Source organism: Astyanax mexicanus, chromosome 14, assembly GCF_023375975.1.
Source record: "Astyanax mexicanus isolate ESR-SI-001 chromosome 14, AstMex3_surface, whole genome shotgun sequence".
In the NCBI taxonomy this organism is placed as follows: domain Eukaryota; kingdom Metazoa; phylum Chordata; class Actinopteri; order Characiformes; family Acestrorhamphidae; genus Astyanax; species Astyanax mexicanus.
Genome location: NC_064421.1, coordinates 22,631,422 through 22,649,966, shown reverse-complemented (window position 1 = coordinate 22,649,966; position 18,545 = coordinate 22,631,422). Strand labels below are relative to the sequence as shown.

Genomic DNA, 18,545 nt, shown 5'->3' with positions numbered 1-18,545 from the left:
ACATTTGGAATGAATAGGTATAACGTACTTATATACATGTATCTACAGTGACAGGCGAAGGTTTGGACACACCTTTTCTTTCCATTCTCTTTATTTCTTTAATTTATTTTCTACACAGTAGATTAATGTTAAAGATTTAAAACTATTCCGGGTGACTCTACCTCACTGACAAAAAAAAAAAAAACACGAAAAGTGTGCAAATCTGTCATCAAAGCTAAATGTAGCTACTTAGATAAAACTAAAGTATAAAATATATTCTGGTTTCTTTAACATCATTTTTGTTTACAGAACAAGTACACATGTGTCCTTGTATATCTTAATGTCTTTAATATTCAACGTGGAAAATCATTAAAAAAGAAAGGGAACACATTGAATAAGAAGAGGTTATGTAAATGTACATATGTACCCATAAGTGAAAAAATATAGAATACAGCATAAAGAATTTTTATTGTGAATTTTGTTAGGATCACTAGATAATAAGAACAGATCATTCGGGCTTTCAGTAATTCATACGACACTATAAAGGTTTGTGCTTTCTTGTCATTTTGATGTTATTTTCTATTTAAAAAAATACTGTGAAAGTATTGTAGCTCAACAATTATTGTGGAAGGTTTGGTATAGCGTATAGGGCTGACGAACACTGTGGACTAAAACACTAACGTTGGCACACAACCGACTTTCAACGTTGAAATGTGGTTGAAGTCGGTTGAAGTAATGTCTAATGTGAATCAACATAACAAAATAAAGGCTTCGATCCTGCTGTTCTTCTGAATCGGTTGAACTGATTTGAAGAACCGGTTCAACAGCGCGAGTCGGGCTGTGAGTCGAGCATAGCTGCTAGTGAGCTAAATACCTGCTCAGCTCAGTCATGAGAAGGGAATATTTTTCAGGGCGAAACGGCGTTAGGACAAGCGGACATACAGACAGGAGTCAGAGCCGCTGTTTGTGTACAGTGGAATAACACCACCTGATTGTTTGCGACCTCATCGTAGCTACCATAATCTAAACGGGGTTATTTGAAGCTAGTTAGGTAGCCAGTAGCCAGTTAGCTAGCATAATTGGCTAGCGGACTGTGTCCGGGTAGGTCTGCTAGCTGCGGTCCGTCCGCGGCCGCTTCAGCTTCAGGTAACGAGGCTCCTCCGCTCGTCGGTTGGCAACCTGGGTGTTGGAGGTGACAGCGGGTCGGCTAAGCTGGCGAGGTAGCAGCTAATGATGAATCGCTTCCGAAAGTGGCTGTATAAGCCAAAGGTGAGTGTGAAATTATTTCTGACCCGTATTGTGACTAAAAGCTTTTATTCTAGCTTGTGTATATCTGGCTAATAATAATATAACGCTAGCTGTTAGCTAGTTATGTTAGCTAGCTGGCTAACTTCTAAGAGCCGCTGTGCTGTTTTGTTATTGTTGTGTTTAGCTGCCTAATTTAGTCATTTCTTGGCATCTTCAGGGTCTCTTTACCGGCGAAAAAACTTCATACTAAGCCTGACAGCGTTTATTTTTAAATCAGTCACGGGTATCGAAATGAACTTACTTTAATTAGCTACGCGTATTGAGTCAAACCTTATCTTATCACGAGCTATTAGTTACTCCTGCTAGCGAAATAGGTGACGTTAACCTAACTGATAGAGGCTAGCAGCTATTCAGCCAGTCACCCAATGAGTGACAGTATCGCTTAGAGATTTGCTCCGTTTTATGCTTTATGCTCATAAATTATTATGTAGATGCATCTCTGGAGTCCTACCTGCACTTACATCACATCACATCACATCATCAGCATCATCACTATGATCATGGACAGTCATTCATCATTATCAGCAGCAGCAGCCAAGGGCAGGTCTGTCCCAGCAGAACCCTCCTCATTATTGAGAATATGGGGCTGTTTAATCAGTTCACATAAAATTAGATAGGGGTCTTATGAAAATGAGAGGGCTAGTGTGTAAGAGCCGCCGTTCCTGCTAATGGATATGAATATATATATATATATATATATGTACAGGGCTGGGGAAAAAAAGATACCACTTCAGTTTCAGTTGCTATTCAGAAATCTGTATTTGGGGATTAACACTGATTTTTAATCACAGTTCTCATGCATTTTGGCATGTTCTCCTCCACCAGTCTTTCACACTGCTTTGCACTGATCCTCGTGCAAAAATTCAAGCAGTTCAGCTTGGTTTGATGGCTTCTGACCATCCATCTTCCTCTCTTCTCTTCTTTGTTTTGATTTGTCAGACCAAAACTTGGAGATATAATGTAAGCAAAAAGTCTAAAGTGTGAGGAGTATTAAAAAAAAAAAAAAAAAAAAAAACCCATTTCCATTACAGACTTAGCCAAAGGTGTCAAAAGTAATCAGATTCATTACTCTGGTAGAAATATAAAAACTAGGGTTTAAAAAAACACTTCTGTAGAAGCTGAAGTATTAACTCCAGCTTTGTACTCAAATAAAAGTGTAAAAGTACTGGTTTCAAAACTACCTAAACTATAAAAGTAAAAGTAATGTAAGGAGAAAAAAATGCCATTATGTACAAAAGCTTATGCCGTGCCACAGAAGCCTAAAGAATTTGTGCTGCACTAGGCTGCCTGTTTTATTCATTTAGTACAATGCAAATATATTAAAGATGCTAAGTTCTCAAGAGTTCTCTTGAGTGTCTGTCACAGATCTTTATACTAGACTACATAAGTCTGCTGTGTTCTTGCTGGAGTGTGACGTGATGTGTGCAGGTATGATAGATCACGTATAAACCAATAGAGTATCTGAATAGTTTATGCTTATACTTCTCAATCAAATATACAATCAAATTCACAATATCCAGATGGAGTGATTTATGTGGATACGGTATTTTTTTTTAACAATGACAAGCCAAAATAAAAAACAAGCAGAAATTAAATATGAGTAACAAGGCTAATTTTAGGAGTAGAAGTTCCAGTAAATCTTTTCTTACTTGAAGCCTCTGGACTTATCATTAAAAGTGTGGAACAACGAAACAAGCTGACCTGACTGTTTGGTTAAATAATGACTATAGATTAGGTGTGTGTGCACATGCATCGGGTCAACAAATTGCACCACATCATGAAGTCAAAATAGCAGTTAAGACCGTGGTGTCTTGTAGTGCTGTATACTGTAATACTGTAAATTGTAAATAGCGATGTTGTGTCTTTGTCATCTGTGACATGCATTCTTAAAGAATCTGTGCTGATCTTGTTGTGTCACTGTCTACACGTGATTGGGATGTTTATCTCGCACACTTCGGCACTTCCTTATATTAATGACTTCACAATATAGCTATTATGAATCATGTACACTACAAATTACTGGAAGTGAGTATTTTTATACTAAGATAAAGGAAACAAACAGACTAAGATTTGGCAATGGTTCAAACGTCCATACTTATTGATAGAAGGTGGAATAGGCCACTTGAGATCACAAGTCAAATGGTAAAAGGCTATTTTTCAAGCACAGTGGAATGAAAATGTGACCATTGTCACGTGTCATCAAGATAATAATAAAAGCATTTGAGCAAGCAGCCACCTTACAAAGACGTCCAGCTAACCAATCAACCACACCTCTACTCAGGCCCTTTCTACTATCAGGCTAAATTGTGTTTAATTACACAGTGCAGAATAGAGCGCAAACACCCAGCAGGAGATGTAGTGTAACACTCTAGGTGATAAAAGATGATAAAATGTGACCTTCTCTAGGTAAATTCCATTCTAATCAGGCAGGCGTTTCATTCAAGTGGATTAATCAAAGAATAGTAATTATTCTCAGGTGGTTAAGTCTCTTGGAGTGTATATTGGCTGAGTGAGCATCTCAGAACTGGGGGTCTGTTGGGTGCACAAATCGGCTTACTCTCTCCACCGGTCCGTGTGCCAGACACGTGTCATAACCAAGCCCGGTTCACATCAACACACATGATGAAAGGATTACAAATTCATACACTCCCAAACGTCCAAATGCTGTCAAGCTTGACTTGTGGAAAAATACTGGACCAAGAGGATGATGCTTTCTGACAGCTTATTTTTTTCCAGCAGCTTTAATAATAATAAAATACTTGTTTTAAATATACCAAATATGCATTTTAGAAAATGGACACTTTGTCTTTTTGATTTTGTGTTGCTTTTCTTAGTATGACAGAAATGCATTGAGTCTTGAGGGTTTTCATTTTGCACAAAATTCCCACAGGGGATTAATGTGAAATATCCCATCAGTATATTCCACCAGTAATTCCTTCTCACTCTCCTCACATCAGATTAACATTTGACCCTTGATGGCAGATAATTCAAATATAACAGAAAGTGAGGTTCAGTGTAGAAGTCGATAGTCTGTTAGAAAACAATGTTTTAAAAATGTTTTTTGTATATAATACAGAGTATGTAATCCTATACCTTGACACGCAGACAAAATGCACCATTAACAAAGTGTTAAAACCTATGTAAATACTTAAGACAGAACTTAAGATTGGACCGTATCATGTTCTATGAAATTAAATTACAACATCCAGCAAGCACTCTTGTGGATGCATTTAATCAGATTCTCACAGCAATGCTCAAATCTGTCTTGGAGGTACCCCCATCAGAACAGTCAAGAACATTACTCCAAAAACCTGGATAAACTCTTTATAAGAAACACTAAAAATTAGTTTTGATTATTACATTAAATGAGCAGGTGTCTCAACACTATTTTCCATATTGTGTATCATCAGTACATTGACTGGTGAATTGACTGGTCACCCATATTTTTTGCAACCAGAATCTTCTCAAGATGCCAAAATCCGTGGGCATTTTTCTAATTTAGCATCTGTAAGCGCTGGATAGAGCAAGTATTAAAAAAGCTCCTTTTGATTTAGTGATGTGTTCCTGTGTGAGTCATTGACCCTGATTATTGGGTAGAGAAAACCATAATAATAGGAACTAGAATGATTCATAACTCTACGTAACATGTGTAAAGCCCCAGTGGTCGCAGGGAGGCACAATGATGTGTGAATAGTTCTTGGAATTTTCTCTGGAACGCCCTCCTCCCACACCCATGATGCACTGCCTGGAGAATGTTCCCTGTGGAGTGTGGAATGCGACGGAAGAAGACCAAAGGTCTGCCTATGGATCAGTGCCCTTTTTCATTCTAGCGGTGACATCCTTTCCTGCCGTCATACAGTAGCATATGTGTCTTATTACCACATTTTGTGTGTGTGTCTTTTGTTCCTCAAGAATGCTCCTTTTTAGCTTTACCATGTTAACATAAACAAAAGCCAGCGCTGTGAAATATCCTTAATGGAGCAGTTTTCTGTTATATGCACTTTAACAAGCTTCTTGCTGTCTCTTTAATGTGGTGCAGAGGTCGGACCCCCAGCTACTGGCCCAGTTTTACTATGCAGATGAGGAGCTGAACCAGGTCGCCTCGGAGTTGGACAGTCTAGATGGCAGGAAGGACCCTCAGAGGTGCACGCTGCTGGTCAACCAGTTTCGCTCCTGCCAGGTTAGTCTGTTGTTCATGAGTCTAAGGGTATGTTTGCACTGCAGGTAAAAGTGGCCCAAATCTAATTTCCTCACCAAATATGATGTTTATTTTAGGCTTTTTGAATATTTTTTCTAATTTGACCCGTATCTGACATTTGTCTGAGTAGTTGCACTATGTAACAAACATGCATGCACAAAAACAGCATTGCTGCACTTTAAGCTTTGTATTTATGTCAGAATCACAGGAGCTGTGGAGGTCAGCCTCACAGCTGGGCTTATCACAGAGAATTTGCTTCAGCTCACTGTAAAAAGGGCACATTAATTAGCCAGAAACACTGCTTTGATTTGTGTCCTTTCTTTAAACTTGAAGCTTTTTATTTTCCTTCATCCTGTGCCCATGTCCTACGACTGCGCTCTGCCATTTCTTTAAAAACAAGAGCAGTTGTGACATGAGCCTATTAATATTATTGGAACAGAGACATCTGTCCAAATATATAAGAGCTCTGTTACTCCATTTCATCCACTGTCATCTGTTTTCCCACTTGTTTACAGCCTTTTTTCCTTCTTTTTACGTAAACATTTTATGAATTACAATCTGGCTGTTTACACAGAATTGCATTGCCATATGTATTTTTATTGCTCTCAGTACCACATATTGAAGTGGCCCAAATCGAAAATTAAAATATCAGATTTACTGAAAATTCACACTGCATGAAAGTCAGTAGCTCCAAAAAAATGATTATATTTTAATTCTGTGTGTTTTTGTACATTTCTTTTGTGCAGGACAATGTGCTGAATATCATAAACCAGATCATGGATGAGTGTATACCAGAAGATCGAGCGAACAGAGACTTCTGTGTGAAATTTCCAGAGGAGATCCGCCATGACAATCTTGCGGGACAGTTGTGGTTTGGGGCAGAGGTACAGACAAATTGATTACAGGATGTTTTTTTTTTGTTTGTTTTTTTTTACTCCTTATTAACTGTGCCCTCTTTATGCTTATTGAGGACCTTTACCAGGATTTCTGAAAAAAAAAATTGTAGCTGGGTCCATTTTAAAATGAGCAAATAAGTTAAAGTGCATGTTATGAAGCATTAGCTGCACTGTCAGTTATGTCATTGCTAATTGTGCAAAATATAAAAAAATAATTGTCTTTTTCTCACTGATTTAAACCCTAAGTGAACAGCACTGTTTTAAATATTGGCTTTATGTCTAGTGCCTGGCAGCGGGTTCAATCATCATGAACCGGGAGATCGAGAGCATGGCAATGCGCCCACTGGCCAAAGACCTGACGCGCAGTCTGGAAGAAGTGCGCAACATCACACGTGACCAAGCGCTGCGGGACCTCAACTTCTACACAGAGCGAATGAGGGAGGCACTACGCCAATTTGACAGCCTTTTTGCTGAGTTTGAGCTCAGGTACACTTAACATAAGAGAACTGAAAGCTGTATTGTTGTCTTATTTCAACACTTAATCACTGTGATTTATTGGCCGTTACCGCAATTTCTCTCCAACTCTAACTCTAATTCTAATTGCAGGACAATGTGTTTTTTGTGTGCTGTATATGTTATAGTTATGTGTCAGCCATGGTGCCTGTGAAGTCTCCTAAAGAGTACTACATTCAGCAAGAGGTGATCGTGCTCTTCTGTGAAACCGTGGAGAGGTGAGTGGCGGACCAAGTATTAAAGTAGAGGCCAGGACCTAGTGTGGGATCTAAGAAAAGAAAAACAGTAATTGTGGGAAGGTATACTTGAAAAACAGGTTTAAATGATTTTAGATTAGATATACAATTAGAAGTGGATAATAAACAACTTTTTTATTTAATAACAGCTCATTTTTTATTTTTTTTTTTGTTAAGCTGTGTGGATAATAAGAAATGTAAGTGTCAAAGTATCAATTAATTCTTAATCTTACCTCCACTAGGATTCTAATATCTTGCGTTTTTCAACAATCTTAAACCAATCCAGAAATAAGACAAAAAGACCAACAACCCATAAAACATAAAATCCACGATAGACAGACCAAAGGCAACAGTGGTTAGGAAAAACTTCCTTAAAGCTAGAGGAAAAACCCTTACCAAGGTTCACAAAAGGAGGTACCCTTCCTCCTCTGGCTAAAATCACTTATAAATCCATGTTAAAATGTATCCATACAACCATGTATATCTAGCTGCTCTGGTAGATCTGATTATAACAACGTAATTAAATAAGGAAAGCCAGATCATAATATAGACATGAGAGCACCCCAAGCAATAACATCTACCAGCTGCACCATCCACAAACCTGACTGATCATGTACATCTACCTGTCTACTCTCTCTATTTATTTTTTTGTGTATTTATCTTTATCTATTTTGTTCTATTTTATTTTTATTGTGTTCTTTTATTTTGTTATCTTATTTTATCTATATTATCTATTTTAACAACAGCTCTTGGGTGTAAACTGGTTTGTGGATAACTATTTCGTACATTCCACCTCATGTACCACATGTGATGCGAATGACAATAAAGTATCCTTAAATCCTTGAAGCCTTGAACAAATGGATGAACAACTGCAGCAACATCTCTGTTTACCACAATGCTCTATATCCATTAACCCCTGGATCTGCAAAGTTAGCTAAGGGGAATGCTATTACCAAAAGCTGATCTAAGCAAGTTTTAGGCTTGATTTTTAAATTAAATACTTAGGTTAAGAAATGAATATAAAATGTTTTACTTTTTTCCATATATCCTCTTTATCATCACAACACAGCAGGTCTTTCCACTTAAAATTTATCTGCTGCATCTGTCCGCGTTTAAGGAGCTGTGCAGTTATTGGACCACCCAACTAATAAATCATCTAATAAATTTCAGTTTTTGCACCACTAGTTTACTTGACGCGGTCTGTACAACATGTCACTCCCACTCTCCTTTCTCAGATCTCTTAAGCAAAGAGTTTCTTGCTTAGTAATGCGAAGCATACTCTACAAAGACCTTAGAGAGCCCAGGCTCTTAACAGTTATTTCTCCCTCTTAAAGTTCTGCAGTCACTCCTAAAACCACAGCATTTATTGAAGGCGCAGTCTATGCTTGCAAAATTCGATTTAGACTTGTTTTCCTTTATTGTTTTGAACTGCCAGTTTGTTTCTTATAAAAAGGAGAAAATGAGCTCTGTCCAGACTCTTTAAACTTGCTGCATTTTTAGTGAGTGCAGTGTTTTATGGTTCCAGTGTCCTTGTAGGCTGTAGTTCCAGCTTCTGCTATATATGTATGTTTTATTTATCGGTCTTCTAAATATTTTAAAAAGGTTGTTACTAGTTAAAGGGACTAGCTTGCATTGATCTCTCCTTCTATCTAGCCCATATAATACAGGCATAAATTGTCTAAAACCTATAAACAAAAACAAGAATTCAAAATCATGCCAATTAAAATGTACCTGTTCTTATTTATTACTTTTAGATTAATTTAACAATATAATAACAGATTTGTTACTCAAAGGATGTCCGTTTTAGTAATACTTACTGAAGGAGCTAGACATGTCTGGAAATGGCAAATAAAAATGCAACTGTAGTGGATTAGTATGTTAGTATTTTGTGTACTAAAGTTACTGTGTACTATTAAGGTTAGTGTTTATTGTATTAGGACACAGCCAGAGACACAAAGTAATGTATTAAATATATTCTGTAAATTAAATGACAACTGCAAAACAATTCACTTTGTGGGTTCGATAATTCTATGTTTCACATCCATTTTAGGGCCCTAAAGCTTGGCTATCTCACTCAAGATATGATTGATGACTATGAGCCTGCTCTCATGTTTACAATCCCTCGACTCGCCATTGTATGGTAAGTGATTTGTCTCATTTTTCAGTAACTGCCGCTTTCTTGCATTAATGCCATTATCCAGATTATGTTTTTCCATTTACTTCAGAGGAACATGCTTTTTTTTGTTATCTGTACAAGTCTGTTTTCATGTTGTGTGTTATTAGTGGACTTGTGGTGTATCCCGAGGGGCCCCTTAACCTCGAAAACAAACCAGAGGACATGTCTGAACTCTTCCGCCCTTTTCGCACTTTACTGAAGAAAATAAGGTACTTGTTGTGCTCATGGTTTCCTTACGTTTCTGACCACTGTTGTGCCCTCTTTTACTCTGTACGCATAGAAAAACAGTACTTCAGTACTGTTTTTGAGCTCTGGGTATCATGCTATGACACTGCCTTTTCCTGTGGTATGGCTCATAGCCAACCATTATGAGAAAGGGTGAGGAAAAACACCCCCCTATGGTCAGTGTTGGCTTGACTTACTGTTTTCATGGCACTAATGAGACAACATGTTTTTCAGCTGTTATGCTCCCTTATGACAAAGCAGGCTTCTGATTTTTTTTTTATATATTTTGTGATTGACATAGGGACCTGCTGCAGACTCTAACTGAAGATGAGCTGATTACTCTGGAGCGGAGTCTGTGCATCTCCCAGGATGGTGAATTCCCTGTAGGGCCAGAGGTCTCGTCCACCCCAGAGCCAGCCACTTCCACCAGCACCACCGAGAGCCAGCCAGAGGAACTACAGAAGAAAGAGGAACAGAAAGAACCTGAGAAAGAGTCAGACCTTGTTCTGTGCAACTCCCTCCGTGAGGAGGAGGACGATATGTGGGAGGATAGTGAGGGACAGCAGGACGTCCCGAGCGAGGGAGAAGAAGATGCCGAGGCAGACCTGGCGTGCTCTATGCAGTACGATGAAGAAGAGATTGAGCAGCTCAATATAATGGTCCACCGCGTAGGTGACCAGATGTCCACTCTGCTTTCACCTCCAAGCCAGAGGCAGTCTCCGGCTCGCCAGCCGCGGACATACCGGCCCAGCATGGGCGGGTCCAGCTCATCCTCCAGTACTGAGAATTCCCCTCACCGAGCTCCTGGCTCTTTCCAGGGGGAAGAGGAGCGTGTTTTTTTCATGGACGACCTAGAAGCTGTAGGCAGTGGAGGAGACGTTGTGACCAGTATTGGTGAGATCCGCCAGCCCACTGGACAGCGGGCCACGCCTACTGTGCACATTAAGACTACCCCTTCGACTGACTCCACCTGTAATGGTTTGATGAATGCCTGTCAGTCAAATGAGCTGGTAAATGAGAGCAGCCAGCAGAAATTATTTTCTTCTTCTTCTTCTGAAACAGTATCATCAGACCTCCTGCCACTGGTAAACGGCTGGGAGGAGCCACAGGAAGAGGGGGTGGAGACTGCCGAAGTCATCGCTCATCGAACAGGCGGAATGAAGCTGTCCGCCACAGTCATTTTTAACCCGCGGTCACCCAGCCTGTCCGACCTAGCTATGGTCTTACCTCGTTCGGCTGAGGGTCCTACAGCCTCACAGGGCGGTGCTCTGGTGGCCACCCACTGCCTGCTGAACTCCTGCGTCTGCTGCACCGCCGGCTGCGTTGATGGCCATGATGACCCTGTCGGAACAGAGTCTGCTGGAGGGGGCGGAGCTCTTGGCTTTGACAAACACAAGCTCACCATCACCAGCTCTGTTATCCAGTCAGCCGTGGGAGCTGGCAGTGGAGGGAAGGGAGACGGCCCTCTTCCCCTGCCCCCTCCTCCTGTCCCACAACTAGTGAAGGATGAGGACGATGAGCAGGAGAGAGTGGGCCTTTCCCAATCCCCATGCTGCGAGAAGTGCCTTGGCAGCAGCTTGAGCCCCACACCGTCCCAGTACAGAGACTCTGGAGACTTGGGGGAGACAGCAGACAATTGCACCCATCAGAACCGAGCCTGCAAAGGTGTATCTAGCACTGCAGCAAAGGAAAAACAGTCCAAAGAAGACATCAAAATGAAATCTAGGTTTGTATGTGTCCGCGTGTGTGTGTGTTTAAAAGACAATTGTTGCTGAAAACCCCATTTATGCTCATGTTGCACTGATAAAAGTTCGACAGTTACAGTATTCAAAAGTGGTGGGCCATTCTTCTCAATAGTATAGCCAGAATATTGTGGATATTGCTATAAAACATTATTTAATTTAATTATAATTTAATTTCTATTTAGCTTCTGTTTAAGTGCCATTTTTACTTACTTTCTGTTGTGTTTTAGATTAGAAGTTTGAAGGATGAGCCTTTTTCAGTTTTTATCCTTTTATTTCTTAATTTCCTCTGATTTCTTTGATTGGTTGGCTACAGTTTACAGGAATCCCCTATCAGTTCAGGCACCAGCAGTGACTGTGAGAGTGTATCTGTCACCACATGCAGTCTTTCCAGTGCATACACCCCCAGGTAAACAGCCACGGCTTTTGAACCATTGTGTAAAAGGTGACTGTACACGTACCTCATTTTATCAATGCAGGCATCTATGCTTCCTTGTTAAAGTTTCGGACTTCTGGACTTTGTTGGACGTAAAACATGAATGATTGCCAGAAAGTTAAATGACTTTTATTTTTCATCTGTTGAAATATTTATATATAAATGTATATTTTTATTATAGGTATATTTTGTGTTTTGTTCTGTGATTAGTGTGCCAAAATTTTACAAGAACAATTTGCTGAAAAATCTAATTTCAGTCTTATGATTTAGACACATCATACATCAACCATGAGGGAAAAAACTGTTGTAAATTAGATGGTAGCCATTGTTAACCTTTAAAGTTAATTGTCTTTTCTCTGTGTTTTTTTCTGTCCTTCAGCTCTATCAGTAGTCTAACCACTAGCTCAGAGATATCAGAAGATCTTGATCACCAGGAAATCCAGCTGGCCCTGCATGCTGCCAAACTGGCTTCTCACAACAAAATACGTTCACGTTTCCACAGCAGTAGTGATCTCATTCATCGTCTATTTGTCTGCATATCAGGTATGTGCACACCATATCATTTCCTATACACTTGCAGAAATGTGCATTGACTTGTTTTAGATGTAAATGAAGATAGATAGATAGATAGATAGATAGATAGATAGATAGATAGATAGATAGATAGATAGATAGATAGATAGATAGATAGATAGATAGATAGATAGATAGATAGATAGATAGATAGATAGATAGATAGATAGATAGATAGACAGGATACTATATTGATTACAGAGGGAAATTCTGGAATTATGAATTACATAGCTGCATATAAATCAAGATTTCTAAACCAACAGATTAAAGATAAAGTTCATGTTATTTTTTTGTATCTTTTTCTCTATCTATCTTTTGATATTGAAGTCACTGCAGTAAAGCCAGGGCTATTTGTTTATGTCTTTGTGTTTGTGCATGTGGTTGTAGTCTGCAAGCTCACCCTAACTGGAAGAATAGTGTGGCTTTAGTGAGCTTTCTGCATTTTGTATGAAAACCTAAACAGATTGTCTCTCTTTTAATAGATGATTTATACAGTGAAAATGTTTTACTCTTTGTTTTAAATACATTGAAAAATCATGGAAATATGAATTTCTTTTGTTATTTCTTTTACTTTCTTGTAGTCACTTGAACATTTCTTAAAAATGTCCTAGTATAACCAACATTATTATTTAACTTCCACTTTTTTAAATATTGGTATGGTTCCTTAACAGGTTGTGTATCACTCTCTTGTTGTCACATTTTAGAACTGCACTGTCAAATAGGTTCATATTATTATTTAATACAGTTATAATGTCTGTATCTTCCAGGTGTGGCCGATCAGTTGCAAACAAACTATGCAAGTGACCTGCGGAGCATCCTGAAGACACTTTTTGAAGTCATGGCAACAAAATCTGAGCAGGGGGACAATGAGAAGCAGAAAAAAGGCAAGTGGGCAATAGAACATTATGATTTGAACATAAAATGTACTGTTTAATAAACCCGACTTATGTACCAAAGGCAGTATAATACAAATTCTTGTTAAAGTAGTGTTCCATTGATATGCAGCAGGTAAACATAGCACTGGAGTCATGGTTCAGTGTAAGCAGTGGCACAGAGAATAAAGGTTATATACTATTAGGCTAAATATAGTAATTCCTCAAGTGCATGTCTGACAGAATCAAAGCATGCAGGCAACCCACACAGCCAACGTGTCCACACCGCTGCTGTGTCTGTGTATTATATATTCAGATGTAGTAGCTACATAGATGTGCATGTACTGCCATCTTGTGGCAGATTTAGGTAAGCCACTTCCTCATATCAGGTCTGATGGGTGATTTGGCCATGCCCTCCTCTGCCATAGATCACATGTGTCAAACACAAGGCCCGCGGGCCAAATGTGGCCCGCCACATCCTTTTATGTGGCCCGCGAGAGCTTGTAAGATCTTAGTGTCTATAATAAATAGGTCAGAAGCGTTCTTTGACCAAAAACTACATTTCCAACAATGCTTGTCGATTGTATTACCCGCAAAGTTACGGCTTACTGCCACTACACGGCAGTGTAGTCATTGATGTGGAAACCCTGCCGGAGGGAAGGCGTAACTTCGCGGGTGGAATTGAGACATGCAAATGTTTATCCCATAATGTCCAGAAAAAGAAAAGTTGATGCAGATGGACGGCTGTGCTTCAAGGCGAAAGACCGGTATGCCTTTTGTGTTACGAAGAGTGTTACCAAAATAAACGCTTTTTAGGAGAGATATAAGTTATGTGTAAATATTTATAAGACAATAGCTGAGAAAATCTGTTTTAATGATGTTAATAAACATCACTGTGACAGCGCTATTCACAGTTTCACCGCAGCAAAGGACGAGCACATGAATCACTTATCTAACCAGCCTGTACTGATTTCTGCACCCAATAACCTCCAATAGCCTTTAATAGTCTTCAGTAGCCTTCAACAGTCTAACCTTGCAGCCGTGGTGTGTCCACTAAACTCCGTAGTTATAAACATCCTGAGGTTAGCAGCGCGCTAACTGACCTGTTTATAATGTAATCCGAGCAGTGACTCCGTGATGGCTGCTGCTGCTAGCTGCTTGGGCTGAAAGATGAACTGTAAAGAGCTGTATTATCCGGTTTGTGGGGTTATTTTATTTCATACACAGAAGAACTTAAAATTTTTAAAAATGCTCCAGACTGGCTCAGCTGAGCCCTGTAGCCCGTGGCTGGGCTGTAGCTCTGACTAAGTAAAGACTGAGGGCTTGTGCTGCTGCTGCAGCTCCCACTAGTGGTTGGATGAGGAAATGCTAAATCTGTTAAATGTTCTTAACAGCTCACAATTTTTATTATTAAGCCTTATTTCAGTATCAAACGTTTTGATCAAAGTTAATATAACTTGTATTTGATGTCATTTCTATTCACTTGTATAGTTTGGTTCTTGATTGATGGAGTTTTTGGATTTCATAACATGAAAAATCAAAAGGATTTATGTTAATAGAGCAACAAGCAAACATTTTTTTCATGCAACTGTAATATTTGATTGAATAAATAATATATTGAGAGTTATTTAACATTAAGGAGTAATCACATTCATTTTATATTACATCTGGTTACATTTTCTTATATTTATAAGAAAGAATAAGAATTTACATTTGGCCCTCAGAGGACAGCCAATGTGCCAATGTGGCCCTCGGCCAAAATGAGTTTGACACCCCTGCCATAGATGTTTGTGGCTGATCTTGCACAGATGCTTAACAGTGGAGGTCTGTTAGATAACCACACAATTGGTAGTTAGTATTTCTTTCTGAGCACATTTAGCTGTTCACAGCTGTCCAAACTTTGGGGATGAACAAATGACTTGAAGGAAGACTTATTACCAGTTTTCACTGGTAATATTGCAGTTGGTGGAATTTTTATATATTTATCTGTTCTTTATTTGCAGCCTTTAACACAATGTGTTTATGATATAGCCAGACTTGGTATTAAAGTAAAAACAACGGGATGGGCTCTGTGTTTTACATTATTGAAGTATTTTATAATCTCATCATCTTTTTTACAGGGCCCACTCTGGGAAGTGGTGGATTGGAAGACTGTGCACTCTGCCAGGAGACAATTTCATCATCAGAGCTGGCAGCCAAAGCACGGGATGGACAGTTTGAAGGTTTGTTCAGACGACCTCACTCTGCTTACTGTTGAAAACTCAGTCTAGAGTCTGCTTTTTAGACATGCAGGACTGCAGGTTTAAGAAATTGTTTTAAAGGCTGGCGGTCACCAATAAGCAGTTTTATTGTTAGCTGATGATTTAATAGGAAATTAGTTTTAATGACTTTTATTTCCTGTTTTCCTTGCAGTCTTTTAATATTACTTCAGTCATCATGTTTAAATTGATGGATTGCATGATAATGTACCGTTGCATCTTTGCACTCCGGTAAAAAAATTTTATGTGCAGTTATTCATTTTTCCTCTTCTCGTAGATCCTCCTGAGTGGGTTCCAGATGAGGCTTGTAACTCCTGCATTGCTTGCAAAGCTCCGTTCACTGTCATTCGGAGAAAGCACCACTGTAGGAGCTGTGGGAAGGTATGGCAAAGCATGCAAGTCTGCTTTATGTATTGTTTAATTCAATAGATTTCAGGTAAAAAAATAGTTTTTAAAGCCCCAAACTTTACTTCTGTTAAGTGCTAAATGTTTAGTTCAGTTTAGTTCTCCAGCACCGGGGCTGGAGTAGCATTAGCAGTAGCCACTAACTGCTGTTTTCTCTGTTCAGAGTATTATTGGCCTGTAGCCTACTTCTAACACCGGCTAGCTAACGGTTAGCAGCTAATGCTAATGCTTCAGCGTTATTGCTGGAGAAATTTGTGAATCTAAGCTATCAGTAAATAAACAAAAGAGCTTTACTCTCCCAAATATTTTTTTTTAGGAGAGAAATCTCTGTAGTTTAACATCCAGTGCCTGTTAGACTTTGTCGGTTTTATTACAGTTTTGTTTACTTAGCTTAGCTTTGCTTAACTTAGTTAGCTACCCCCACCACCATCCGGTGCAACTTGTGTAAAAAAAAAAAAAAAATACAGTCTTATAGTGCGAAAAATACAGGATGTATGTATGTATTTATTTATTTGTAAATGTTTGTGTGTGTTTTCTCTTGCAGATCTTTTGCTCTCGCTGCTCTTCACACTCTGCCCCATTGCCCCGATATGGTCAGATGAAACCTGTGAGAGTGTGCACTCACTGCTACATGTTCCACGTCACGCCTTTCTACAGTGACAGGACTGGTGTCTGACAGTAACCCTCCCCTGCACCACCCTAACACCATCACCCGTAGACATAAGCACATTACCACGGCGAGAGCTGGATTGGTTTAGGAAGAGCTGCACACATTTCTATCCAATTGCTGGGTTTGTGCTTATGCACAGACATGCACATTTATTTAAGAAAAAGAAAAGAACACTATACATGCGTACATGTAAATACAAAAAGCTAAATCTGAAAACCATAGGAGAAAGTCCAACAAAGCAACAACAAATCAACAAGCAACAAATCAGCCTTGAATTACTGATTTAAAACGACATAACGACACTAAATTTATCTTATTAAGCACATATTCGGAGACCCTTCTATTGCTCTGGAGATTTTTTACAGGGCTTTTGAATCTGAACTCTTACTTTGCTGTTGTAAAAGAGCATGAAAAATGAACGGTGGATTTTTAGTATATTTTGTATATATATATATATATATATATATATATATATATATATATATATATATATATATATATATATATATATATATATATATATACTAATTTTCTCACCTGTGAACAGACAGGATTTTAAGGTAATGGTGGTGTGGCCACACAGTACCAGACCTTCCATAGGGCTCAGAATTCCTAACTGAATGTAAACCTTGACAAACATGTAAGCAACTGTGACAAGTATGAAGACAATAATGTTATGAACACTATTTGCACCATTGATTATGCCTGTGTGGTCATCATAGCACACTAAAGGTTTGTTTTATTGTTATTATTGTGATTATCCAAATGTTTTTTTTATTTAACAAATGATGCTGCTCTCTGTAATATAGAAGTAAGGCTTTGGGATATGTGGAAAGGCCAAAAAAGGTTTATGTATATATGCTGAACTTCATAAAGTTATTTTATGTATCTGATCAAACAGATGATTCTTTTGTGCCCTTAATGGCAATGAATGTGTAACACTGTAGACTTGGATGCTTTTCTTTCTGATAACATCTACTGAACTGGAAACAAATTGCCTTTTTACAGCGGTGTCTGATCCTTCATCTGCTCTTAGCAGACCACTTTTTTTTTTTCATACACAGAGACTCGTACAACAGTATTATATCTTCTGACCTGGCCCCTATTCACATTCAGCCAGTGTTCGCAAGACACCAGCTTCTCTTAACACACACATCTTACCAGGTTAACAGAAAAATGATATGGGAAAAAATTACAAATTGATTATGGTGTGAACTGGGGCTGTCTGTACCCCACCTCCCCACTCACTTTTACCTGCAGTACTTTTACTTCTTCTTAATATTTTACCACTAGTCACAATCATCTGACCTTATTATTAAAAATATATGATAAATACATTTTAAAACATGCCACCTCAGAACCAGTACAATCACCAAAATGCTAACTACCAGAGCTAAAATATCAGTTCTTACCTTGTTTGCCATCATTTTTATTGGTTTGCTTCGAAGTTTACATGTCATTACATTGTGATCCAACTAAACAGCTAATTTGTGAATGCTTACAGATTATTTATTTGTCTTTTTTCTATACAAATATATTGTTCAGGATCATTTATTTGCCTCTGACTTAATGAGAAATTAGCAAATGAGGAGTCAGTGCTTTACAGTTCCTGGTCTAGACCTGTGGTCAAACTCTATCATAAATAGTTTACAGTAGTTGTTGTAAATTTTAAAGGTTATGAAATGGTTTGGCAAAATAACTACAAACCTAATCTGCAAGGCAGACAGTACACTACACTAAATGCTACATATGTTTTACATTTAGATTACCTCTGCAAAATAAAAAAAACTGTCCATTTCTGGCTACCTCTGTACAATATCTAATTATTTATTCACATTTATGAGTTAACAATCTGCAGAAAGTCCACTGTAGTAAAACATTAGTTATGTTACTCCTAGGTTTTTGTTAGAGAGCGATAAAGGAAGAAGCCACCATTTTTGTTCTTGTAGACAGGTTATAGACTTCTCAGACATTTCACGTTGCCTTTTACTTTTTTGTTTGCCATGCCTACCATTATCATAAACCATAAAACTTTATTTATGAGGAAACTAATGAAAA

The 18,545-nt window shown here is 38.5% G+C and overlaps 1 protein-coding gene across 1 annotated transcript; it reads left to right on the top strand.

The window, feature by feature from the left end:
• Positions 1-771: 771 nt before the first annotated feature.
• Positions 772-17,494, top strand: zfyve28 (zinc finger, FYVE domain containing 28). Its single transcript, XM_007252521.4, has 14 exons — positions 772-1,248; positions 5,327-5,467; positions 6,232-6,369; positions 6,665-6,867; positions 7,023-7,112; positions 9,181-9,270; positions 9,414-9,515; positions 9,833-11,257; positions 11,590-11,682; positions 12,089-12,252; positions 13,050-13,166; positions 15,275-15,376; positions 15,690-15,793; positions 16,362-17,494. Exons 1-14 carry the CDS (start codon positions 1,210-1,212, stop codon positions 16,491-16,493), a joined length of 2,940 nt encoding a protein of 979 aa, XP_007252583.3. The 5' UTR covers positions 772-1,209; the 3' UTR covers positions 16,494-17,494.
• Positions 17,495-18,545: the final 1,051 nt, after the last annotated feature.

Excerpts from the sequence above, each read along its gene's own strand:
- zfyve28 (XM_007252521.4), top strand. The coding sequence starts at position 1,210 with ATGATGAATCGCTTCCGAAAGTGGCTGTATAAGCCAAAG. Across the intron at positions 7,113-9,180 it reads TTCTGTGAAACCGTGGAGAG|GGCCCTAAAGCTTGGCTATC; the intron begins GTGAGTGGCGGA and ends CATCCATTTTAG. Across the intron at positions 15,377-15,689 it reads ACGGGATGGACAGTTTGAAG|ATCCTCCTGAGTGGGTTCCA; the intron begins GTTTGTTCAGAC and ends CTCTTCTCGTAG.